Source organism: Galeopterus variegatus, unplaced genomic scaffold (genome assembly GCF_000696425.1).
Source record: "Galeopterus variegatus unplaced genomic scaffold, G_variegatus-3.0.2 Scaffold812, whole genome shotgun sequence".
NCBI classification, from domain to species: domain Eukaryota; kingdom Metazoa; phylum Chordata; class Mammalia; order Dermoptera; family Cynocephalidae; genus Galeopterus; species Galeopterus variegatus.
The window spans coordinates 19062-46250 of record NW_007726923.1 but is presented as its reverse complement, the minus strand read 5'-3'; the positions used below and the strand labels follow the sequence as shown (position 1 = coordinate 46250).

The following is a 27189-nucleotide window of genomic DNA, read 5'->3' as shown; positions in this document are numbered from 1 at the left end:
TCCTCAGTAGATTCCAATATTCTGAAAGCTACAAATACATTCAACAAATATTTACTGAGCACCCTCCATGTGCAAGGTACTGTGCTAGTTGCCATGGGGGAGATAAGGATGTGTAAGTGACTATTCTTACCCTCAAGAAACTCACAGTCTAATTCGAAAAGAAATGTGTACATGTCTATTTGAGGACAGAAAGAAGAGACTAGGAGAAGTATTCCATGGTTCTCAACCCTGGTGGCATAGTAGAATCATCTAGACAACTTTTCAATAGATACGGATGCCTAAGCCTATGCCAGAGATGCTGACTTAATTGGCCTGGTGTCTGGCCTGATCACTAGTATTTTTTAAAACTCCCCAGGTTATTATAATAAGTAGCCAGGGGTGAGAATCACTGAGTTAAGCCTGATTGAGCTGTTCGATTAGACGATGAACTGACAAAGACGTCCAAATCAATATTTAAAACAATTACTTTAAAAATAAATTATTTTAGCAAAAATTCTATAACACACATATAATTTTAAAAGTCAAATGGTACTGAGGCTTATGACTGAAATATAGCAGGAGAAATTAGACGATGAACTGACAAAGACGTCCAAATCAATATTTAAAACAATTACTTTAAAAATAAATTATTTTAGCAAAAATTCTATAACACACACATATAATTTTAAAAGTCAAATGGTACTGAGGCTTATGACTGAAATATAGCAGGAGACCAATTATAAGCCTCTTGTAATTGCACAAGGAGGTGAAGTGGACTGGGAAAAGGACAGTGCCACTGCAAATAGAGTGGAAGGGTCAGCCCCAAGAGATATCTCTGTGGCTTCAGGTCATACTGATCTGCCTTGATTCCCTTACTTGTAATATTACAAAGAAGTAGCTGCCATGTGTCTGGGAGAAGGGAGGCTGCCCTTTCTGGCTTCCTCTGTTTTTATAATTTTCAGAAGACAGCTCTCTTTTCATAAAGCAGGTAGAGGTGTTTAATGGCTCTTGAAGCAAAGCAGAGTTTATGAAATTCCTCTGACTGGACAAATTCTGGACTAATCCCAAACACAATATTTCTCTCTAGGCCTGAAAACTGCTGAATACTGTCTAAAACAATGTGACTGCCCCAAACACCAGAGGTCTGACTGAACACAACCTCTGTTGCTCCATGGGTCCCAACTAATTCCATTGCTTTTAGCAGTGCAAGCTTATAGCGTCCTCTGTCCTCTCCTCTCCTGCACAGAATTGCTATATCTTTGGGCAGATAGCCACATTGGAACAGGCTGTGACATGTTTCTGCCACGTAGTTTGCTATTTGTTCTATTGTTAGGTTAATCTTTGTTTCACACACTCCAGGAAGAGCCTGGGCATACATTGCTTCCTCATAGGCAGTTTCCCTGAACAATGCCAATGTGTCTGGAAACATGTTGGAGGGAGGATTTTCTTTAATCCCTTTCATTTCCTCTTTCATGACCTTTGCTATTTCCAGAGCACAGTGGATCCCATTGGCGATTGTTTTTCGAGGAAACTGAGCAGATGGAGGGGGAAGGCCATTGACATCTGCATGATGGACTTGGAAAGGGTCCAGAAAAATCCAGAGAATCCCGTGGTGAAGGTTTTCACTTCCAGCCCGCCTCACCTCTGGATGGGTGATATTCTTAGCCTTCATGTACCAATTGCCATTTTTACTGCAGAAATTCTCAGTCTCATCCATCACTATGTGTTTAATCTTTAGGAACTCCCCTTGCATGAAGGTTTTCCGGGTCACAGCATGGCAGGTGGTTTGTTGGCTATAAGGATGAAAGTGAGAACAGGGTTTCAGGCATAAAAACAAAGAGAACACCAACATTCATTACTCTCTGGATTGGAATCAGAGGATAATTCTCATCTGCAGGCTGATTCAATAGAGTTGGGAATACCACAAAACTGCTCTACTTACAAGTTACCTGGAAGACAGAAGGCACAATGTTACAACCTACTCTTTGGGGGTATTAGTTAAATCTGCACGTGAAACTTTTGAAGTGAGCTCAGTTAGGAGATTTTATTATTTCCATTCATAGTCCATTCCTGTTGCTTGACAATCCTTGGAGACAGTCTCCTTACATCTAAAGGAAATCTCAAAAGTAATTTACACTTCTTACTACCATTTCTTGACTTTCTGTCCTTTTTAGAGCTAGAGAATGGTCACCTAAAGGCATATCAGAATTTTATATGCAAAAGATGAATGGGCTAGTTAAAATTCCTCTAAAGCAAACTCTATTTCCCCACTTATTTGTAGAATGAAACCAAAAAGTTCTTTAGGTTTTGGTTAAGAGAAACATCAAGAGGTTGCTGAGTTCTATGACATGTCAAACAGGGTAACAAATCACTGGGGTATGACTCTCTGGAGCTACTTTGTTTATTTAGCTCCATTTTCCTTTATAATATGTTTTAGCAGATAGATTTTTTTCCTTAACAAATGTGGTTGTTTCTTGCCTCCTCTAATTTGAACCCTAATATCACTAATCCCAGCAGATTCCCTGAGTTTACATAAGCAGTTCCTGCAGCTTTCCTCCCTATGCCTTGAACCATAACTATTTATGTTCTTTTCCAGTCTGGGCTGTGGGGACTCTTGAAGCACTGATTCTTAACAATCTCTGTATCCCCCTCACATTAGGAGTTCAACAGATGATTGTTGAATTAATCTTTTTAACTGGGATATTTTAAAACCTAGCTATAAAGCTTAATAATATAGTCCTTAGCACAGTTTACAGGATGCTTCCTCATCTGTCATCTGCCTGCTTTGCAATATCACCACCTGCCACGTACCCACACTCCCTCACTGCTCCAGCCAGACCTACCACTGTAATTCTCTAGTGTCTCCATACCTTTGAACTTGCTATACCCTTTTCCTGGGAAGCTCCTCCCCCAACCCCATTTTATTCACTTCTCCTACTGACTTCTTAAGAGCGTGCCCAAGAGTCTCCTTCGCTGGGGCATATTTGCTGGCCAACCTCCAGCCTAAGTTAAAATAAGCATATCTTTACTTCTATACCAATTACATAAAACTCACATTGTTTATTCTTTTTATGGCAAGGGCTTTAATATGTTTTCCCCTCTAACACTAAATGTAGCATGGTATCTAGCATATAAACAGTGCTCAAAAAGATTTGTTGAATAAATAAGTAAACCAAACCAAAAGAACAAAATAAATTTACCCTCATTTGCTAAACTGTAAAATAACCAATTTATTTTATCAAATCAAAAGCTAGAGATTTAAATCAGAAACAAATCAGCATGTTTTCTAAGATTATTGATGCAGAACAAGCCAAGCAAATGAAAATAATTTATAAACAAAATCAAATTGTATTTAAATTTAAGTTCCTGCTAGATACAATGTCCCATTACGTATCAAGCAACAAGTATACTTATAGCAAGATAGGTTCATTTCTACTTTTCTTAAATTTAAGGCCACAGATTGTGGGGGAAATGCTTCTAGTTCCGTAATTATAGTATGCATACGTGGCTTATTTACAATGAAATATTTAAGCTTCAACATTGTAAATTACCCATTTGTAGCTCAACTACCTCATCATTTGAAAATGTGTATATAATTTAGGCTCTCGCACTTATGCATGTAAGGCATTGTAAGGTCTTAAACTAAAACACAAATTACTTTTGTGACACTATTGGAAAGATGTGCTAAATACATTTTTTGTGTTTAGTTAGTGAAACTTACATTACAAAATCCTTCAGGGAGTTACTTTCACAAACATACAGGATCTCCTTTGGTTTGCAGTGGAAAAAGTCCCTAATTTTCTCCATGATCTTTATAGCTAGGGCTGTCTTCCGGGTTCCTGGAAAGCAGTGGATAAACAATTCCCGTGTCTCCTGAAGGCTCCTGGAAAGCAACTCACATTGCTCTGCTATGAGCAAGTTGAAATATTCACATCCCATCTGATCACTCAGAAGAGATCTAGAGCACAGTGAGACCACCACAAGGGCCTGCAACATGTCTTCCATTTCATCCTCACTAGCAAGCCTATAGGAATGGGGGTAGTGCATGGGTATTTCACCAGGTCTACACTGTGGGCTGGTCAGGTGTATCAGTCTTGGAATGATACACACTTTCCCTGTGTAACCACCAACAGCTTGCAGTCTCTGCTTTAACTGATGAGCAGTGTTTCGGGCATATTCAAGTCCTCCAATCCAACAGGGGTCTATTAAGATGGTATAAAGTATCAAGGGGCTGTTAACTGCTATTAGGAGAGCATCACACAGGACATTCTGATCTTTTCTTAAACCAACATCACCAGCCCAGCTTCTAGAAAATATCACAATCCCCTGAGAACAAGGATATATCTGTGTCTTCATTAATTCCTCCAGTCCTTTATGATCTGAGAACAGCTTCTTACAGAGGGATTCTGGTTTAAATTGTATCTCTTCCTGTGTCACTGAAAATTCAAGAAATAGAAGTTACCAAAACTTACAAAAGTATATGGTAAGTATTCCTACAACAGTGCAGTAAGAAATGACTCTAGCCATGGAACTATGGGTTTCCTTGTCTGCAAAGAGAGCACCTCCTCTTCACAGAGAGCCCAGGGCTACAATCAGAGGTTCTCATTTCTGGCAGCTGTAGTACAGGGGAAAGCTAGCAGGGAGGGCTCTTCCAGAACAGCCACCCAGCACTCTCTCCTCAACCCCAGATGGTCCACTGTTGCTGGAAAGGCACTCTTTCTTGTTAAGGGCTTTTTGTGAACCTTATGCTTTGGGGAAACTAAGAGCTTTCCTTCAGAACAGTGATTTTTAACCAGTGGCAATTTTGCCCACCCCCAGGAGACATTTGGCAATGTCTGGAGAATTTTTTATTGTCACAATTGGAGAGGTGCTACTGACATATAGAGAGTTATTTATTTTTTGGTGACTGGCAAATACAGGGATCTGAATCTGTGACCTTACTGTTATAAGGCTGTGCTCTAACCAACAGAGCTAACCAGCTATTGGCATCTAGGGGGTTAGAGGCCAGGAGTGCTGCTAAACATCCTACAATTCAGAGGGCACTTCCCCCTTCCAACAAAGAATTATCTGACTCAAATGGCAGGACTGCCAAGATTGAGAAACCCTGCTTCAGAAGGAGTTCAGGTGACCCTGTGGCTCCTGCATTGGAAAGCTAGGGGTAGTTCTCTTACAGTAGAGTCCTAAGGAATTCCCAGCACTCTCAAATTTGGAGAACAAAAGCCATAAGTGACTAGAAGCCCAAGAGCACATGGAAGGATAGTGGGGATTTGATGACCAGGAAACAAGAGTCAGACATGTATATTATTTTGGGACCATTATGTCTGCAAAGTCATACATTTGACCTTCTTTAGGGAGAAAGACTTGGACTAATTGCTACCAATTCCTCGCAAGTTAATTTTAGAAAACAAATAGTCCCCTCAGCTGAAGTCAAGAGGAAATACCTGGAAACAAATGTTGTTGCAGAGTCTCCTTAAATTCCAGAACTTTTATGGGATATGCTGGGCTTCTTGGTGCAGGTAAAGCTGATGAAACCAGGTGACAGCTGCAGTCTGAAGCCAAACTGGAAGGAGCTAAACAATTACATGGAAATTTGTTCCAGACAAAAAAATAAACAAGGAAAAGAATTATTTTATTGCTCTTTCTACCAGAGGTATGTGATGTGCATGGCACCTGAGCTGCTGTCACACTTATGCCTCAAACACATAGCATACGTCAGGGAAGGAAGTCTGGGAACTCCTGCAGGAGCCGTACATATTCTAACTCACTGTGTGACTCGCCTTGGGCAAATCATTTCACCTTGCTCTCATTCAAAAGTGAGATAATGATGTCTAAGTTTCCTTTCAACTCTAATATTCTGAATCCAGGTCATCTCTAAGAAGAAAAGGCATCTAGTGGGGGTCAGCAAAGGTTAATCACAGTATTTTTTATATATTGTTTTAGTTGTTAAGTCTACATCCAAGGTTAGATGGAATCAAAAGAGGCAGTATCTCTAGTTTGGGGGGATGTATGAGAGAGAGAGAGAGAGAGAGGTGAATTCAAACAAATTTAGGACAAGAGAAAGAAAAGAAAGACTAAAACTCTCTAATCACTCAAGTCTTGCTTCTCTTATCACATTTGGAACATACTGATGTTGAAGGTGAGCAGATAAGTTTAGTTCAGCCTGTAAGTCCTTTATGAATTGAGTAGGAATTGCCAAGGCTGATTCTGAGCAAAACTGTAAGGGAAGTGAAAACACTAGGGGTCCTCCTCCTCCACCACTGTCCCCTGCCCCCTGCCCCAGCATCTTTTTTTGGCATCATTTCCCACCACTTTGTGGTGCCCCAAGCCGAGTGGTTTAAGGTACTAGCTCCTAATGTTACTGAAACAATTAAATTTGTCAACAATGTTTTTCTTGGAAGAATTAGTGGAGAATCATTCTTAAACTATGTTTCTCTGAAATATCTTTTAGAAGAAGACTCTTCCTATTCTGACTAGCCTGCAAAATATTGTCGATAGCCGTTTCAGTACATAGATGGGAATTTAGATGGCATACTACAACTTTCCCAAGACAGACCAAAATCCAAGCATTTCTTGACCTCAAACAGTTTATATTCTGAGTTTTTGGAACTAAAAATATTATAAAAAGAATGCTGGGAGGGGTACAAATGGGAGAACACTTATAAGCAAAAACAACCTCCTATGTTTTAACTAAAATATCTGACCAAATACCCACAAAAGGCAGAAAAGGGGATTCCTCCCTGCTGACTGTACAATGACTTTGCTCTCTCTTTACCTGACTGAATATCCAGCATCATGACCACCCAGGGCTCAGCCGTCAGCCTTGTGACAGAGTTGTCCCTCATGATCCAGGAATCTGGGGCCTCTGCAAACACTACACAACAGAAGGGCTCCACTTGAACCATGCAGACGTAACCATACAGAACATCTTTTTGGTACACATTCAAGATTTTAGTAGTGAAATTCACCTTTGGCTTCTCACAGCAGAAGTGGAATATAGGCAATTTTTCTATGCAGTTTTCTATTTCTTTTTTTAATAAGTGAGGGTTCACTTTTTCTCTCTTACATCCAAACACTTCTTTGCTCTTATCATCCACCCCAATAATTAGGTATCCCCCTTGAGTGTTGGCAAATGCAGAAACATAACGAGGCAGCATTTCTTTAATCCGAGGTACAACCTTTTTGGTAGTAAACCTTTTAATCTCAATATGTGTTGACTCTGTAAAATTGAGTTTCTCCCTATACATGAGTCTGTCCTTTTTAAAAAATTCTGAGGCATTCATCCTTATATCTTCCTCTTCCTGAAAGTATCTGTTGAGAACTTTCTGAGGATACAGCTCCCTTGCCCTCAGTCTTCGTCTTTGTGCTCCAGACTCCTTGTCTCTGAGAAGCTTCAGGGCACTGCTGGCACTCAAATTGATAGTGGAAGTCACATCTCTCTGATATAAATTGGAATGCAAGCTGCAGATCCTTAGTGGGAGGCTGAAAACATCTGGGTTCCATGACTTCACAAAAATCAGGAGATTGTGCCCCTGCTGCATGAAGTCAAGGTATTTCTGTGAGCCCAAAGGAAGGAGCTTTTGAAAAGAAGTTTCCAAATCCTGTCCTAGCCCATGGCATCGGTAGCTGTAGTTTATATCAGTCTCTGCTTTGATCACACCGCCTCCAGAATTCAACAGTGCACATATAGCCTGGGTGATTTTAGAATTCTCAGATCTTTTTAAACCGCTGTTGGCCATCTTCTTCCTGTTTTCTTCCCCCAAAGTCACTTTGCCCATTTCTACTATGTTCTCAGGATAGAACATTTTTATATCAGTCTTTAGACTCTCCATCGCAGCAGCCCCTCTGTGCTCCAAACAATAACAGAAGGGGGTTTCTAGAATCAGGACAGAAATATTCTTTCTACATTAAGAAGAATTACAGTGGGATGTCCAGTTAGCTCAGTTGGTTAGAGCATGATGCTAATAACATCAAGGTCCAGGGTTCGATCCCTGTACCAGCCAGCTACGGGGGGAAAAATATTACAGAGATTACAATGTTTTCTTTAAAGATGTAAATTATTGGAGATACATTTTAAATTGGAAATAATCTTTGATATAACTGTTTTCTAACAACTTTGCCAAATATCTCTGGCATGAATAGGCATAGATAAAGGTAATATTTTGCCATGATGGAAAAATTATATTGCTGAAATTTTCAGACATTTTTCCATTTAAAATCAGAGAGCGCCAACACTGAGCCCAAATACAGAGGGCTTGGGTTGGCACAAGAGCCAAAGTAAGTTATTAGAAAATATGCAGAAATAGAAGTTGAAGTCACGAGATGCTCCTATTTATAATTCAAAGAGGAAAGAAAGGAAGGCACTAGAGCACTAAGGGGGTATAATTCTGGAGTATAAATGTGCTGTAGAAGATCTTGCTATAAAAACAAACATAAAATTTGGCATTTTTACATGCTATTTTATACATTTTTAAAAGCTTCATTCTACTCCTGAAAGAATGTCAATTGATATCAAATGCAGAAATCTTTTAAGCTCTTCACATATTCTTCTAAGTTCTAAAAATACATTTCTTCATATATAGCATTATGTGGGAGCAGAACTTTCCTTCCCTCCTAAAAGTTCTGCCCTATGTTGTGGGAGCCTCTCAGACTTGGAAAAGAACATGAGCTTTGGGGGCATGGTCATTAAACTGTGGTCAACCATCCTTTTGCTTCATAGACCAGAGAATAGCCACCTAAATTGAAGTTAGCTCTGAAGCAAATATTTCTGAAAGGACACCCTTACCTTGGGTTAATCACAAAACAAAATACTCACTAACTCAAACCAAAGTTTTTCCTCTAGGAGAAGAGAGCTCAACCCTTCTGTGCAATTTTTGCAAAGCAGGGGCCTTGTGGATGTTTTTTATACTCACTAAGAGGGAAAAAGCAGGGGTCCAGCAGGACATGTACCCTCTTCTGACATTAGTTTCCTCTTGTTGCCTTCTCATTTCCTTCAGGCAAACCAGAATCAACCTGAGGAATTGTTTTTCAATCTGTGAGTCTCTCCTGTAGGCACATGTAAATATGGTATTTTATGGCTCCATGGGGAAATTTTTCATAACATTCTATTTATGTCATAGAATCACAGAAGTGTTGGAAGGGACTTAAAAGATCTTCTGGCCCAACCATCTATCTAATTCTCAAATCCAACAAATTGCTATCTAAAAACTGCCTGAACACCTCCAGCAACTAGTAATGCATTATCTCTCTGAGTAGTCTCTTCTATTTTCAGACAGCTCTGTTAGAAATGGCTTCCTTATTTTCAGCTGCAGTTTGTCTCCCTATAACTTCCACTGATGGGACCCACAGAACAAATCTACTTGATTTTGGACTAGCAGACCCTATGGTCTCATGACTCCTAAGTCTTATTGATGTTAAATCTCATTGATGATAACAAGTATGATAAATACATTTTATGAAATTCTAGCTCTAAATGAACATCTTGTCCACATTTCCCAGAATTTCTCACTTATTTTCCTTTACATGTTTTTCCTTAAATACTGTATTATTAAGCCCTTCCTGTCCTCAGACATAAGCTGCACCTAAAATAAGAGGGATGAGATTAAAAAAATTTTTTTTTTCACCTGATGCTCTTGCGTTTCTTCTTGCAGCTTCAGTTCCACATCTGGCTCTACTCTGAATGTTTGCCTTCTGCCACAGCCCCTGTTGCCCTTCGATATCAGCCCAGGAGGAGCAGGAACTCTCCCAGACTACCCCAGTCTTCATAACATTGAGCTGCTGAGGAAGGCTGATAAGGACTCAAGTAGAGCCTATGACAGGGCAGATTAGCAGCCCAAGGTCTGAGCTTGGGCAGTGAGTGATTCAGGAGTTTCCAAGTAAGAGGCCAAAGTTAAACTTACTACTTCTAAGAGATTGAGCATCATTTCCATACATAATACAAGCATCTTGTACCCTGGTTAATTTTCTTTGCAAAGCTTTACCTTAATTTTAAGTTAGACTGTTCTGTATGTATTCATTGTGAGCAATGTTAACCTATTTCATTACCTTCCAATTGCTTGTCCTATTCTATTTGCTCTTATTCTTTTTCCTACTTTTCTTCTTCATTAGACACAAGACCCAGCCTGGAAAAAACGTTCATAGATGAGAAGCTGACTATCCCTCAGTGAGAGAATTACAGGTGATTTTTCATTTAATTTCCTTTCCTTTTCTTTGTTTAACTGTTCTGTATTTTTAAAATGGTTTACAATAAACATGAATTGTTTTTATAATTAAAAACAATTAAATGGTAAAAATAAACAGATGAAAGTCAGTTATCTCATTGGGGGATGCTGGCTACACAGGGTCAAACCTGTAGGCTGAATAATGGTCACTCATCATCACCATCATCACTATTATTAGGAACCTGTAAATGTTGCCTTCTAAGGGAAAAGGGTCTTTGCAGATGTGATTAAGTTAACAATCTCGAATTGGGGAGATGACATTATCCTGGATTACCCAGTGGATCCTAGATCCAGTCATGGTGTTCTCCTAAGAGAGGAACAGAGAGAGATTTGATATACACAAAAGAAGAAGAGGCAATGTGATCACAGAGGCAGAGACTGGAGTGATGAGGCCACAAGTGAAGTAATGCTGGTAGCTACCAGGAGCTGGAAGAGGGGAGGAATGGCTTCTCCTTAGAGCTTCTATAGAGAGTATGGCCCTGCTAACATCCTGATTTCAGCCCAGTGAATTGCTGTTGAACTTCTAGCTGTAAAAGGGCTATAAAAGAATAGATTTCTATTGCTTTAAGCCACAAGTTTGTGGCAATTTGTTATGGCAGCCACAGGAAATGAACACATTTCTCTCCCTCTAAATCAAACCAGCAAACAACTCTTTGTTTCTACTTCAATTCGTGTATGGTGAAAAGACATTTTGAAAGAGGTCTCTGGATTGTGTGTGTGTGTGTGTGTGTGTGTGTGTGTGTGGTGTTAGCCAAGGCTACTACCTCTACAAAGTTCTGCTTTGCTGGCATTACTCTTTGCACATATTTGGCTGAATGGACTTTCCAGGATAGGAGGCAGAATGGATACTATGATGTATAATCGACACAGCAATATAATAAGTTCCAAGGGCCTGTCCCAGCTTCGGCTTTAGCCCTTTTTCACTCATGCCAGTTTTGAATACAATCCATTACTATCTACTGTGTGGTGTTAACCAAGGCTACTACCTCTACAAAGTTCTGCTTTGCTGGCATTACTGTTTGCACATATTTGGCTGAATGGAATTTCCAGGATAGGAGGCAGAATGGATACTATGATGTATAATCGACACAGCAATATAAGTTCCAAGGGCCTGTCTCAGCTTCGGCTTTAGCCCTTTTTCACTCATGCCAGTTTTGAATACAATCCATTACTATCTACCTTAATTCTCAGCCTCACCTTCACACTGAAATGCCCCTGATATTTACTTTTAGAAGGATAAAAATGACCACCGTTTACTGGAAATGTGACTACTAGATGCAAGGGACAATGCTGGGAGCTCTACACACTATGCAAAAACTGAGATTACATGGCCAGTAAGTGGAAGAGCTGGGGTTCAAAACCAGGTCTGTCTATGTTCCTACTCCTTTCACTGCTTTTCAAGTTTGGGATTCTGGATTGCTTGAGAGCCTTCCGAATGAGAAGACTCCCTAAGCACCTCCCCTTTTTCTTCCCAGTCAACAGGAAGTGTATCATTTGGACGGGAGGAGTAGGAACTGGATTGTTGTTCCCATCTTATTCTTCTGCAGTGCACTAACGGCTATCAAATCAGGAGAAGGGGGGGAGGGGTGTGGATAATGTGGAAGATGAGTGAAGGGGGCTTAGCCTTCAATGCTCCTTAGTTAATGAAAGAAGGTGAGCCAAGATGCCGGGTACCATTCAAGCTTTATTAAAGAAAGAAATCTGCTGGGCTGTGCTCAGAGTGGCACAGGGACCAGGGCTGCCCTAAAATAGTGGACAGCACCAGGTGTGGGGGGTGGTAGATATTATGTAGTGCTCCAAGGGCTGGCTGATACCATTAAGGAGGGTCATTATGCTAATGTGGATCGGGGTGGAGAACTGCGTCCTTGCGGAAGCAAAAGGGGTTTCTGTTTAAGTCAGGAGGCTTCTGGAAAAGGGAAAGGGGGAGGGGAGGGGGTGGGCAGCGCCATTTTGTGCTTGAGCTTGTCTGAAGTGGCGCTGGTTATGTTGCAGATCTATTAGTTAAGTCTCCTGGATATGGATAGATTGTCAGGCCAGGGAGGACCTCACATCTTGGCTTTGATATCTCTAAAGCAAATGTTTCTGCTACAAAACAACTTGAAGTTAGTAGCTTGGATAGTGACTTTTCCTGTGTTTGGGGAAAGTTATCTCGCCATAGTATTGATGATTGGCTAAGAACCAGAACCCCAATTTATTTAAGATGTGTTCTTTCACCAGCATTTTGGTTTATCAGCAGTGTTAGTTATGGCTTATCCTGCAAGTGCACTATATATAATTGTAAAATACCAGCAGAAGAAGAAAGATTGGTCTCCCGACCCCCAGGCACCACCATCTTACCCTCAACTTTTTCATGGAGATGATTTAAAGAGAATAGATAGCATAATGGCCAAGAGAGACAGTTCTGGCTCTACCATGCCTGTACCTGAGCCTGGGTAAGTTTCCTCATTTTCATTCATTCTTTCATTCAATCAGCTATTTTGGGGTTCCTAGGATGTTTGAATCCTGGCTCTGCCACATTCTAGCTATGAGACCTTGGTTAAGCTAACCTAACCTCAGATTCCTTTGGGCAAATTGCAGATAATAATAGTGCCTTCTACACAGAGTACATGTGAGAACACAGTGAGATGATGCACATAAAGAGCTTAGCATGGTGCCTGGCATATAATGTCAGCTTTTCTTTCAATAATCAATTATCGAGCACTAACCATATTCCAAACATTGTGCTATGCTCTGGGGGCATAGCCTCAAATAAAACTGGGGCAACACATCAAAATAAAAACTGCCCTTTAGTGATTGTTATATTGGGCCAAATATTCAAGTTTCATTCTCTCATACATTCCTCATAACAACTTGCAAGACATGCATTATTTTCACCGTCTTATAAATGAAGAAACTGAGTTTGGCAAGGTAAAGCTCGAGGTTATATATCTAGTAAGTATCAGAGCTGGGATTTGAACATTGGTCTATCTGAATCCAAAGCTCATCTGTTTTCATTCTGCCACGTAGCTTTACTGTTAGCTGGAAGAGTAAGACACATGTCCCATTCGCAATCTAAAGAAAGAACACATATATTAAACAACTCGCAACAGTACAGCATACACAAAAACAACTACTGTGCACTCTATGTACTAGGTGTTGTTCTCATTCATCTTATAACAGCTCTAGGAGGTAGATGCTATTATCATCCTCTTTTTACAGGTATGGTAACTGAAGAACACAAGGTTTAAATTGCTTGCTGACATAGTCCATGTGCATGACCATTACACTCTAGCTCTACACTCTGGAGAGCTAGCAATATATAAGCAGTGTGCTCTGACTGTTCTGAGGAGTGATAATAACTATGCTTGTGAGAATCAGAAAAGATTTCCCAAATGAGATGATATGTAAACTGGAACCTGTAAGTAAGAATGCACCAGGTTGAGAAAGGGAGATGAAGTGGGAAACAATAGACCAGGTAGTGGAAATAGTGCATGCAAAGACACATTCTCTTTTTTGTCTAACCTCTCCTATCCCTAAGGTACAAAGGGGTCTTTAGTTGGTCTGGTACAGAAGACCCTCCATTTTTTCTTCATGTCCTTCTACCCATCTCTATCTGACACTCACCACAATCCTCATTTGCCTTTCATATGTCACCACTTTATCTCCACTGCCAAAGTCTAATTTTGGCTCTTACTAGCTGTCACCTGGACTATTGCAATAGCTTCTCCTGCTTTTACTCTCTGCTCCCCTCCAATCTAAACACAGATGGAAATTGAGCTTCCTAAAGTGTGGCTCTGATCACCTAACTCCTTGGCCTCTGTAATCTTCAATTCTCCTATTCTCTCCAGAGTAGTCTGAACTACATAGCCAGCCAACTATCATCCTTAACAAAGCCTTGACCTGTTTTCCCAATCTTCTACCACATTCTCTCTTTAACACCTCAAACTTTAGTGTGAATCAGAATCACCCCTGGGGTGCTTATTAAAAATATACCATGCCTGGGCTCCAACTCCAGAATATCTAATTTGGCAGGTCTGGGTTGAGCCCAAAACATTTTGGGGTTTTTGTTTGCTTTTTAAATTTATTTTTTGTTGTTGTTTTCTTTTTATGCTGGAGGACATCTGTATTGTCAGTCAAGGGGTTCCTCCTGGTGTTTCACTGGATTTTGAGAAGCACCGCACCAACTATATCAACTTTACCTAAATCTGGTAAAGTCCACCATAATTTCTCAGTTTATTCGGGAGCTTAAACGATTCCTTCTCCCAGTATCTCCTAATATTCAAATGTCACCCATCCTACCCAGATGAAATGCCACTTCTCCCAGGAAGTCTTTCCTTCTCGCTTTTGAGCTTTGATATTTAGCTGCACTTTCCTCGTGGCAACTTTTGCTCATCTATGAGGCACCTGGGCAGCCAATAAGTTCTCCCCATCTGTGGCCCACCCCAATCCCTAGCCCTCAGCCGGGAATCCGGGACAGGCGCAGCAAACGATGTGGGATCGCTGTCTGAAATGAACTGAAACACAAGGCACCGGCAGAACCACTGTACCTAACAGTAGCCCCGAGGTCCGAGGGCCAGGAATTGTCAGGGTAGTGGGGGACTGTTCAGAGTACGGAAAGCGACTGGCCTAACTCGCAGGACAACTGCAGGGCCGCAAAGAAGCGACGGAAAAGCTGAGCCCGCCATGCCGCCCGCTGCACCCCTGACGTACGCCGCGGCCTCCGATTGGCTGCTTCTCGCCCTAGCCCCGCCTAAAGGCTTCCCACGTGATCCTCTGGCCGCAGCGGGATTGGTTGTCCCGCGAGAGCCGCGTTGGGCTGTGGGATGCGGGCCCCGCAGTGAGGCTGAGGAGAGTGGGGAACCCAAAGCCGGCATCGCCGGCGGCCAGAAGCTCGAGAGCCCATCTCCTGTCGTCCTCCGCAGGCCGGGACAGGCCTCCTGGGAGAGTCTAGGGCGCAGGAGGTTTAGGATTTCGGAAAGCGGACTGCGAACGCCTGCTTGGGGGTTTGGTTTGAGCCCTGGCTCCGGCCTTACTCGTGTTTCCCCGCGAGGATGGCTTCAGCCTTTCCTGAGGTTGGTGGGGTTTGGAACTTATCGTTATTACGATCTTCTTAGTTTTGGGGGTCTACTGTGTGTAAGCATTGGTTGTCCTGCGCAGGGAGCTGGGGGGGGATGAGGGCTTGGAGATGCTTGAGGTATGTTCCTTACGAACGTGAACTGTTGGAGGTAAATCGGCTTTACAAGGTGCGCTGATGCTTTTATAGTCTAGGAGCTTAGACTTAGTAGGGAGGGTCGCTCGGTGGCTAAATTAAACACTCACTTATTGATCTTCCTCTAGGCACCGTTCTGAGTGCAGTGTCTGCAAAGGTCAGTAGTTAGACTTAGTAGGGAGGGTCGCTCGGTGGCTAAATTAAACACTCACTTATTGATCTTCCTCCAGGCACCGTTCTGAGTGCAGTGTCTGCAAAGGTCAGTAAAACATAGCCCAGATTCTTTAGGAACTCAGTGTGATAGGGCTGGGAGGAGAAAGGGCGGAAAACGTGAACTGGTGAATAGTGGGCGTGTGATGCGTGCTGTGGTGGAAGGAGGTGCTGTAGGAGTCAGAGGAGGGGATGACTGAGGGAGTTGGGAACACTTAAGAGATGGTGACATTTGTGTAGTTGTGAAAGTGTAATTAGGCGTCTCCCCATTGAAAGAGGTGGGGAAGGCACTGCAAGTGGAGCAAAGTGCACCTTCTGTGTATAGCCGGAGCACATGGAGTGCTTGCCCAGGGCTGAAGATGAAGCTGATAGGTAGGTAGGAGCTAGACTTCTAAATATCTTGAATTCCATGTTAGGATGCCTTTCTGGATCTTAAAATACAGAATGAAATAAGTACCACAAAATAAGTACTAATGTGCTCCCATAATTAAGAGGAAGGACAGATAATTTCCTGTTGGATTGATAGGGAAAGGCTTCATGCAAAAAGTGACGTTTTGGAGGGTCACAAACTGGAGAGCCAGGACCAAAGTACAGGAAAGGTTTCTACAGAGGGGAAGAAGGACTTTCTGGATGGGAGGCACACGCTCAATGAGAGCAGGTTTGAGGACTAAGGAATAGTCTGGGTCGGTTAGAATCAAAGGTACATGTTAGGGTTATGGTGTGTGTTAAGGATAAATTTGGTCAGTTTTAAATATCTTGAATGCCAAGCAAAGTAGTTTGAACTTTATTTTCTGGACCATAGGGAGCAATTGAATGCCTGTGAGTAATGACATAATCACACCTTCATATTTTAAGGTTAGTACGTGTGTAATATTCAGAGTACGTTGGATGGGAGAGAAACAGGAGGCAGGAAACCCATTGAAACAGCAGTATTGTCTGCTAAATGGAACATGGGCTTTAAAGTCAGGCATTCATTGGTTCAGAGCTTGGCTCTGCTCATGAGTTTCATGATTTTAGGCAGAATTATTTAAATTATTAAGCTCTCTCGGCCTCTGTTTCCACATTTCTAACGTGTACCTATTTCCCCTGTAGAGCATGATGAGCTACAAGGGTCAAGCACAGCCCTTGTGTAACAGGTGCTTCGTAAGTTAGCTTCCCTCTCTTCATGGAGCTAAGTTGTTGAATGTTGAACACAGACCAACAGCTGTCAATTTTTGACTATGGAGTTTCAGTCTATTGACATTTATAGATGGCTGAAGGAAGTATATGGTGGCTCCAGAATTGTTATTTAGATACTGACAATATCACATTGAAGGTCTGGAGAGGGTGACTTTATGATTCCAGTACTTTTCCATGTCAGCGATAGTATACCGCAGAAGGTGTTGTTTGGAATAAATGAAATGCAGTCAGCTTTCTTACTCAATTTAGCCTTGTTTCTTTATCTTGCCCATGGCTTCCCTTATTAGTAAATATAAGAGTAGGAGCCTGGAAGTAAATGAAACTAAACCTTTTATTTAGCTGTTAGTGGAAAAATGTAAGTCTGGTCATCAGACCTGAGTCCTGTTTCCAGCTCTGCTGTTAAATTTGCTGTTGAGGTTTGGCAAATCACAGCTTCTCTGGATTCTTGGATTCTTAAGATCAAGATTCTGGTATAAAATGTTTATGGCTACACTTTGCCATTGTTGGCAGCAGAGTTATAAATCGAACTGTATGTTAAATGAACTGGAGTTTATAAAGAAATTTAGTAGAAAACCTTTTAGAACTAGGCTGTAAATCCCTTTATAAACATCCCTGAGATTTCTATCATGTGTTTGGGCTCATTAGAAAAAAAAAAAATGTGTTTGAACAGTAAATGCTTCTCCACTCTCCTCTGTGCTTCAAAAACAAAAACCCTGAAAAACAGTTTAAGTTAGCGTTTCATATAGCGGAGTTGCTTAAAAGAAAGTATAGTGGAAAATAAAATATTGATTAAAAACCCATGGTTTAGCTGGCCAGTTAACTCAGTTGGTTAGAGCATGGTGCTGACAACACCAAGGTCTAGGGTTCAGTCCCTGTACTGGCTAGATACCACCCCCGCTCCCCCAAAAAACAAGGAACACAAGAAAACCCGTGGTGAAAACTCATCTAAAAAGAAGCCTTTATTTTTTCAGAAGCAAGCCTAAGTTTTCTTGGTTGAGAAAATAGGGCACTGGGCTGCAATGATGAGTGAAGTATAGTCTGACCTGGTATTGCCATCACTTCAGTGTTGGCTTTGACCAGGGTATGATCCCTTAATCTTCTCTCTGAGCTGATTCTGGTTGTGGTTTTTCCACACAGGTGTGTTCTTACGTATTTGGATATGGTTTTATTATGTACAAGAGAATTTCTTTGATATTCTTTGAATTACTGATACTTTCATGTTTTTCTTCTTAGGTTGAAGTGAAAAATCTGGCTTTGAAATCTCCATGGAAGACTACGTCATTTCAGTCTTGAATTTGATTCACTTCTCATACTGACTTCTTATTGTATTAAAAATATTTTAATTAACTATGGTTTTTGTTTTGGTAAAAGCTTTGAGGTTTAACAAGGATTTTAAAATATCCATTATACTCTTCTTATGGTATATAAAAGTTTTAAAATTTTAAAACCCATAGGATATTCCATTTCATAATTTATCTTTGTTGCCTTTGTGCTATCAGAGAATGTGCTTTGAATGGAGAAAATGAGTTAAAGTATCAGAAAACACCTACCTCAGCAGAGTCACTTACAAATCTGTTTCTTTTTTTAACTCAGGTTTTCACCAGTCTGCCAAGCCAGTTGCATAAATTCACCTACACAGACAACTTAAGTGTTTCTGTAGTATTTCTAATACAAGGTTTTTCATACAAGGCTGAATTCCTGCTGTTGGAGGAGAGGATTTTTGTTCCAACCATTGGATTAGCATAAAAAAGCAAACTTGAACAATACAAAAGTACCTCAAAAAGTCAAAAGTGATCTGAATGAAAAATTTATTTTACCATCTCTAGTAATCTTTAAGTTTCCACATAATCATGGCAACATGGAAGAGTTCTTTGCCAGAAAATTATTCTTAAAATTTACTTAAATGTTTCATAGAAACTTTAGTAATATCCAGAATAATTCATGCCAGTTTAGCAAACTCTAACAGCAAACAGAAAGAGCTTATTAAAAGATCCTTTCTTTATAGTTAGATTAGTATTTTACCTCATCTCTTCATTGCTTGTTAGCTTTGCTTTTAAACTGAAATCTTCAGACTACTCTATTCATAAACACTCAAACCCTATTTTCCCTTAACCAGTTTTCCAAGAAATACTTCTATATATGGCTCATAAAGGTATCTTTAAAAGTTGATAAACTATAGCAGATGTCACAACAAATGGATCACAGTATATGGAAGGAGCTGTTGTTTTCTAAAGTATTTCTAAATATTTTTATAAAGAGCAGGTCAACATTTCATAGTTTGCAAACTGATAAAATTTCTACCTTACAGGCAGATAGTTTCTTTTCTAAAGACCTGCTTCCCCCTCACCACCCACTTTATGAGGTCTATCCCTGGCTTTTTCCTGAGAGATTTATACCTCTTATTCTTTAAAGAAAGGAACAGGCAAAGCTTCCATACTAACATCATCTTTTATCTACTTCCTTTACACTGGCCCTCACATCCTCTGCCAGTCCTGATTCTCCTGCTCTAATCTGATTGGTCAACTGTAAGTAGGGGTCTAGAGAGAAGGCTAAAAGTTTAGGATTAAATGGGTATCTCTTTTTAAAAGAAATCCATATAGTTGTTTAAAGTTCATATAGGTATGAATTGAGTCTGAGAAGTATCAGTGCTGTGAACCATGCTGAAAACCAGCCCTGTGGCCTTATAGTGCATAAGATGTGAGATTAAGATGCTAATCCCTTTCAGTTCTCAGGGGAGTACAGTTTAATCAGATGTTGTACTTCTGTTGGATAACCTGTGATGGGACAAGCTTGGTGACTCCTCACATAATTAAACACACAGCGATAACAAAACACATAGCCAGAGGTGGCAAGAACAGTATCATTCACCCGGGTTTTACGACACAGTGGGCACACAGTCTTCATTTTGGGTAACAAGGGAGAATCAGAGTTGTAGTCTAGATGTACAGGGGGTGGTGGACTAGGCAGGGCAGTCAGTGACTTGATGGTTTCCTGATTTTCAGATGAGTACCACCAGTCAAGGAACTGCAGGAAGAATACACCCACAGAAAGGCCAGTAGAGAGAGATAAGGCAGCACCTCCCACAGCTTTCTTCAGAGCTGACTTTATATTTTCAATTACACTGTTGGGAGAAGAAAACAAAGAGGCAAAGAGAAACTTTTTGTTTAGGTATAATCACAGGATGACTTACATAAAGGCAGTTCTTACTCATACACTTTCCATTAGAATCACTTATTTGGGGATTGAATAGTTGCCAGATTGTCACCATATCCTTAAGGATCTATTCTAAAAGATTCCTTCTTTCTGACTTAACAGTATTTTAGGAGTATAGAAGCTAAGCTTAGTGTTTTTTTGTTTTTTTCCTTTTTGTCTTTTTTTTTACTGACCAGTAACGGGATCGCAACCCTAGGTGTTGCGCCCATACCGGGGACCGGCAACGGGATCGCAATCCTCGGTGTTGCGCCCGCACCGCGCTCAGCCAGTGAGCGGGAACTGGTCTCCACATGGGATCCGAACCCTCAGCGGGAGCGCCGCCGCGCTCCCAGGCGGCGCACTCTCCAGTGTGCCACCGGGCCGGCCCCTAAGCTTAGTTTTTGATAACGAGATTAGGGTTTTGTGTTTTGAGAAAGTTGTAGAAAATTTGTTTTTAAGTGAAAGATAGTGCATCCAGAAAAAAAAAAAAACGTAGCTGTATTGAGAAATATATATATTGAACTTGTAGAAGAACATAAACAGTAACTAGAAGTAGTACAGCACCATGGTTAAGAGCACAGTCTGTGGAACTGTACTAAACAGGTTTGAATCTCAGCTCTGCCACCTAGCTGTGTGTTCTTGGCAAGGTACTTTGCTGTTAGAGCTTACTTTCCTCAACTGCTAGATGGAGCCAATGCATTTACTTCATTAGGTTGTGATGAGGATTGAGATAAGGTACATAAAGCAAACGCTTAGCTCAGGGCCTGGCACATAGCAAGTGTGCACTAAAATGTACCTAGTATGATGAAGGTTACCAGGATAGCGGTCCTTGTTTTATGGACATAGGTAATAACTTTTCTGTGGTTTTACAAAATACTGCAAAGTGAACTGAGGGAGGTAAATTTCATAAAATTGGGATAAAATTTTAGAATTTATTAATCAAAGATTTTTTTGGAAATGTTAAGGCCTTACCTCCTGGCTGGTTGCTGCATCATGCTGACTTCAGCTGGTCTGTCTGCCAGAGCTTGTATATCCTGAACTGTCAGTCGACCTAGCCGAACTCCAGCCAGCCTCAGCAGTGGTGAGTGATGCTGAGCTTTTCCTAGGATGTACTGAAGTTGCTGTACAAGAAACCACCCTTCCCAGGCCATGTTAACAAATGGGTAGGCTGCCAGGAAGGCTCTGTAAAATCGTTTCCAGTGGGAAGAAGGGGGATGAATAGAATATTCATCCTCTTCTCTCAGGCTATAAACCAGCTTCTCCAGCTTCACTTTCAGATAGGGAAGAAGAACCAGGAACATAAGTGATTTCCAAAGCTGCTTCTTTGGAAGACCAGCACTGGCCAATCTCTGAAACCTGTGAGTGTCCCCCATTACAATCCGCTTTAAGCCATAAAAGTTTTCAGAAAAAGAGGCACTGGTTTTAGACAGATAATGCTGCTGAAGCAGAAGATCTAGCAGAGTAAAGATTTCATCAAACCATCTCCAAAAGAAGCCATAGTGGGCAGGGTTTGATTCTGCAAGAACCTGAAGCAAAATAAATCAATAAATGAAATTCATTGTTACACAGCTACTGTACCTTATATTTACATTGCCTTTTCCCCCTCTAAATTCTATACACTTTCAGCTTAAATAAGTCACTTTTTCTGAGGTCTGTCCTAACCTTCCTGAAATGCTGGATATTCAGTACACAGAACTGAGACTTAATAACTGTTAAGCAGTGGGACACATATGCAAATTGATTATTTCAAACCCTAGGCTGCCAAATAAACAAATGATTCGTTTGGTTTTTACTAAGTTCCTAAAATCTCAGAGAATTAATAGCTTACCTTGACCACATGCTGAAGAGCAGGTCTCACTGCTGTCATTAAACTGTCCTGTGCTACCACCTCAAAGATGGATGGCTGGTCATCCGCCACAGAAGCAGTTGTGATGTGAGCCCCGTGCTCAGCCATAGTTTTCTGTGTGTATTGGGTTTCTCTTTACCCACAAGCTGTCTAGTAAGCATGAACTTTTGTTTGTTTGTATCAAATGGGTGCTCGGTCTTAAAAGGTAATCTTTCCGCAGGATACCCGCAACTCCAAACTCAGTTTTACGGACGAAATTGAACTGGGGAAAAAGACCTCTTCTGGAGGAGAAGAGAGGAGGCGGAGGGTAGGGGTCTCAAATTCAGGGGCTCGAGAACGAAGTTAACCCAGACGTGGGTGGAAGTGGTATGTAGGGAGAGAGTGACTTGTCAAATGCTGCACTTCACAGGGCAGAGCGTGACTGTGAGGTATAGGTATGGGCGAAGAGCGCTGTCCTCTCGAGCTGCAGTCCTGGAGCTGCGAACCAGGGACCCTCAATCTCGAGGGCTCAAAAGCCAGACCGCTCCAAGGATCAGAAGTGCCAGTGCGTGCGCGGGACGCACGGACTGGCTCCCGTTGTTGGCTGTAAAGTACCCCGGCCCGCGCCCGTCCTTGCTCGCTGACCCCAGCGAGGTGAGAAGCACCCACGACCCCACGTTTGACGGGAGGCCGCACGCGGAAATAGAAGCCACCGGGACCACAGGGAGGGCTGCCGGAAGTGAGGCGCTCTAGTCCCGAATGCGGCCTTGAATCCGGAACTGTGGAACTCTATGACCCTATACGAACTTCCGCTTCCGCCCTCGCGGAAATTAAAGGGGAAGAGTTCGGGCTAGTTTGGGCGATGAGTCCTCTGCTGGTTTCTTTTCCATTTTTTTTTTTTTTTTTTAAGCTGGGTCTGCATCGTATCCTCGGTGGAAAGCCACAGCTCTGATCCTCTCTCCGCAGAGGTCTTTTTGACAGGGTGTTTGGGACGCCGTGCCGATGTCTGGCTCCAGGAGCTGCTTAAGCCTGTGGTCCCGCGGGCGATCGAGCTAGGGACCGAGGGAGAAAGGGTATCGGGAGATGGGAAGGCCCTTTTTGTACACGCGCGGCGAGGATGGTGGATAATTTATATTCTACTGCCTTCCGGAAAGAATTTGAAGCGACATAGGAGATAGAAGCCTTATCTTTATTGCCGTCAAATATAATAAAGAAAGATAATCAGGAATGAGAAAGGTTCCTGCTTGTTCCTCAGAACTTGGGAAGGTGAAACTTGCCATCTAAGCTGGTAGCTTAACTCTTTCAGGTTTGTTTACATTCAAACATACCTCTAGGCACTCGCTATACTAGACGGAAATGGTCCTATCCCTCGTACACAGTAGGATGTGTCACATTAGCGACATGAATACGGTACTAAAGCGGGAGAATCCTGATGAATTCTAACGAGCATGAATTGGGGAGGCTTGCCGGAGGAGGTGCTTCTCAGTTTGTATACTCAAACTAATTTAATTTACAGTGTGTAAAGTGCATTTACATCGTATACAGCTTTGCCTCGTTTTGAGTTGCTGGTAGAGGTTTATATTTGGATGAGAGTTCAACGTCTCTTCCCTCCGTCTAACTCCACCCTCCCCTCTGGGCTAAATAGCTAGAAATAGAAGGAATTATTCACTGCCCTAGAGAATCTTATGGTGTAAAGATAGATCGTTGGTTTGCAAAATGAGAACCCTCAAAAACAAGATTTGTGTTTACAGTAGTTGTTTTGTTTCAGTAGGAGAGAAATAAAATCTTGCAAGTTACCCTTAATTATAGTTTTAAAAAGTGCTTTTTACTCTACAAAATACCTGTCAGAGAAAGTCATATTGATATAGGATTTCTACTTCACAGAGTTTTAAGGACTAGAGATAATATATCTATATAAAGCACTTGGTACACATTAGGTGCTCAGTCAATGGTAGCTATTATGTGCAAGGATTTCTTAAGTGAACAACAAAAATACAAAGTTGAGCAATATCATTAATTAAAACAAACAGGAAATTAGTCAAACATTTTTGTCAATTAGGGTTCCTTGGTTATAAGCAACAAACAGTCTAATTTAAGCTAAAAAGGAATTTATTAGAACTCTGTGGAGTAGCTCACAAATAAGAAAAGCTAGCCCTGAAAGCACAGGAACTACACAATCCTATTGGGTCTCTATCCAGAATTAGCAAACAGTTTGATACAGGCCACATGTTGCAATGAATGAGCTTCCACCAAATTCTATTTGTCTCTGTGCTCCTGATTCAAATTCCAACTGACTAGCTTGGATCAATTTCCCCCTTCACTCTATTTCACTTTTAGCCAGAGGAGGGCAAGACATCTTGATTAATGAGAGTCTTCTGAGGATACTCCAAAAGTAAACTGACGTTGTTACATAAGGAGGAAAGGCAGTAAAAAATAGCATGTCAATTATTACATCTACAAATAATAAACACATCACAAATCCCACCCTCAGGAGTTTAGTGTAATAAAGGAGATAAGACATAAATTGCACTCATTTTAAAAGGTATTAGGGCTGGCCCTGTGGCTCACTCGGGAGAGTGTGGCGCTGGTAGCACCGAGGCTGCAGGTTCGGATCCTATATAGGGATGGCCAGTACACTCACTGGCTGAGTGTGGTGCAGACCACACCATGCCGAGGGTTATGATCCCCTTACCGGTCAAGAAAAGAAAAGAAATAATAAATAAATAAAAGGTATTAAAAGCCATCAGATAGGTTAATACGGTATGAGTTTAGAGGAAGAAATAACTACCAGCGGGGAGAAATAAGGTAGTTCAAAGCAACTTATACAGAAAGCAAATATATTGGCCCATGTAACCAAACAAATTCTAACTTCATGTTTCATTTCAGTGTCTCTCTGCCATTTTCTCTAATACAGTGATATAACCTGGTACCCCCTGTACTCCATGTCATAGCAGATGTCCACTAAAAAAAGTTTTGTGAATTAGGTGGGCCTCAAAGGATGAGTACATTTGGGGCAAGTCACAATAGTGGTGAAGGGCTTTCCAGGCTAAGGAAGCAGCAGAGAATAAATATGAGGAGGAAATTATTTAATTTAATGCTAGAGCTACAGAAAAAAGTAGTGGAGGGTATGTTGAAAAGTAGATTTAGATGGATTACGGAGGGTCTTAAATGCTAATTTTAGAACTTGTCTGTGGGCATTCATTCAATAAATGTTGAGTATCTTCTGTGTGTCAGACATTATGCTAGGTGCAGAATATAAAGTTGTACTGTAGTAAAAACACATGGTACCTGCCCTCATGGAATTTACAGTCTAGTTGGGAAAGATAATGAACAAGTAAATAAATACATAATTTACAAGTTGAATAAGAGGGATGAGATGGGAGTGGCAGTGGGGGCTGGGAGGGCAGAACCTTTTACATTGGATAATCTTCTGAGATAACAATTAAAGAGAAACCTGTATTATGAGGAGACAGCCATGTGAGAAGTTGGGGGAGAGAATATTAGGCAGGAGGAGCAGTTATTTGTGAAAGCCTGAAGGTGGGAAAGAGCTTCGTGTATTTGAGGACTACTTTAGCTAGCAGAAGGTAAAATGATGAGGAAATGAAGAGTGACTGAAAGGCATAGAATGATGTTAGAGAGGTAGATGGGTCAAACCATGCAGGGACTCACAGGCCATGGGAAGAAGCCTGAAGTACAATGGGAAGAGAAAGAGATTTTGGAGTTATGTGCATATGGAACATAATTAAATCCATGGTATGGCTAAAGGGTTACTGTAAGGAAGATGTATGTGTATAGAAATAAACTTAAAAAAAAAATCCTTTCCATTCTCTCCCTTAAATACCATCCTACACCTATTCTCTCTTCAGTCATACTTTCTATTTCCTCACCTCCAATTCATCCTCAAACTTCTGCAGCATAGATTTTTCCTTATATCTCTGCTGATGTTCTCAGCAATGACCTAAAAAACCTACATGTTGCTAAATCCTGTAGACACTTTTCAGCCCCTCCCTCTTATAGCAACTAATATTGTTGACCACTTATTCATACTCTTATTTATTTAACATATATTAATCTTGTAGGGAGAGGGACTTCGCCTCAGGGATAGAGTGAAGAGACTGGTATCGTACCTACTTTCATGGAACTCGACAAACATCCTAAAACATCATAGCTTCCTGCTTTTTCATCTACCTCTCTGACTACTTCTCAGTCCTCTTTGATTCTTGGTTTCCTCTGTTTCTGCCCCAAAGCTCTCTCACTATCCACATTCTTCATGAGTAATGTTCATTCCTGTGGATTAAATTATTATCTGTATGCTGATGGCCCACAAAACTAATTCAATTCTAGATCATTCCTTATCTTTAGACACATATAGTCAACTACCACTTGGACATCTTCACTCAAAGCCAACATGCATAAAAATGAACTCATCACCTCCCTCCCCTTTCCCAAATTTGTGCCATGTCATATCTTCCTATTTTGAATTACTAGTACTACCATTTATTCCTTGCCCAAGCCTAAAACATTGGCATCATCAGTTCTAGTGTCAGACTTCCGGGGTTCAAATATTAATTCCACCCCTAAACTTCCCTTCACCTCTGTAAAAGAAGGATAGTTAATACAGTAGTACCTATCTGGTTATCAGGTTGTGAGGATTTCAAAATATAATAAATGTAAATTACTTAGCAGAATAAATGACATAAAATAAATGCTCAATAAATATTAATTAGATTGTTATTAGTTGTCGAAACCATCATTCTGTGGCTAGATCATCTTAACAGCTTCCTAAGTGGTCTCACATTATACTATGAGTCCTTGATAATGGGGACCATATTTTATTTAGAGTTGGGACTCTAGTATAATTCCTGACACATACTAACCCTCAATAAATATTTGTTGAATTGACAGTGGAGTAAGAAGATGGGTAGAAGTACCTAGAATGTACACAGTCACAAAAGCTCAAAAAAGGGTAGATCGGTCAGTACACAGTCACAAAAGTTCAAAAAAGGAGAGATTGGTCAATACTTTCACCCAAAAGGGGAGGAGAGTGAATCTGAAAAGCTTTTGGAATGATGGTTTATGAAAATAGCAATTATTTATTTATTTTAAAATATATATATTTCTTACTGGCCAGCTGCCAAAACAAAAACAAAAACAAACCACACACACATATTTCTCTAGAGAAAGATTTGGAACATATGGAAAATATAAAGAAGATAACTATTTGTAATCCACCACCCAGGTAGAACCACTGTAATAGGGATGTATACGTCTCTGGATTTAGAGTTTTGTATCTTTTTGGTGTTTTTTTTTTTTTTTTTCCTCTTAACATCATCTCAAAGCATTTTTCTCTATCATTACATATTCTTTGAAAATGTTTCAAAAGCATTTTCCAATCACAG

The 27189-nt window shown here is 40.9% G+C and overlaps 2 protein-coding genes and 1 long non-coding RNA gene across 3 annotated transcripts; 1 reads left to right on the top strand and 2 right to left on the bottom strand.

Annotated features, from left to right (window-relative positions):
* Positions 1 to 828: 828 nt before the first annotated feature.
* SLFN14 (schlafen family member 14) lies at positions 829 to 7831 on the bottom strand. Its single transcript, XM_008572609.1, has 4 exons — positions 6752 to 7831; positions 5421 to 5549; positions 3701 to 4415; positions 829 to 1772 (listed from the first exon to the last, which is right to left on the bottom strand). Exons 1-4 carry the CDS (start codon positions 7806 to 7808, stop codon positions 938 to 940), a joined length of 2736 nt encoding a protein of 911 aa, XP_008570831.1. The 5' UTR covers positions 7809 to 7831; the 3' UTR covers positions 829 to 937.
* Positions 7832 to 15001: 7170 nt separating this feature from the next.
* Positions 15002 to 18121, top strand: LOC103590390. Its single transcript, XR_550467.1, has 2 exons — positions 15002 to 15247; positions 18007 to 18121. It is a non-coding gene; the product is annotated as an uncharacterized LOC103590390 (long non-coding RNA).
* Positions 18122 to 18564: 443 nt separating this feature from the next.
* PEX12 (peroxisomal biogenesis factor 12) lies at positions 18565 to 22476 on the bottom strand. The gene is made up of 3 exons (XM_008572608.1): positions 21794 to 22476; positions 20938 to 21491; positions 18565 to 19894 (listed from the first exon to the last, which is right to left on the bottom strand). The coding sequence occupies exons 1-3, from the start codon at positions 21917 to 21919 to the stop codon at positions 19495 to 19497; spliced, it is 1080 nt and encodes a 359-aa protein (XP_008570830.1). The 5' UTR covers positions 21920 to 22476; the 3' UTR covers positions 18565 to 19494.
* Between the last annotated feature and the right edge of the window lie 4713 nt (positions 22477 to 27189).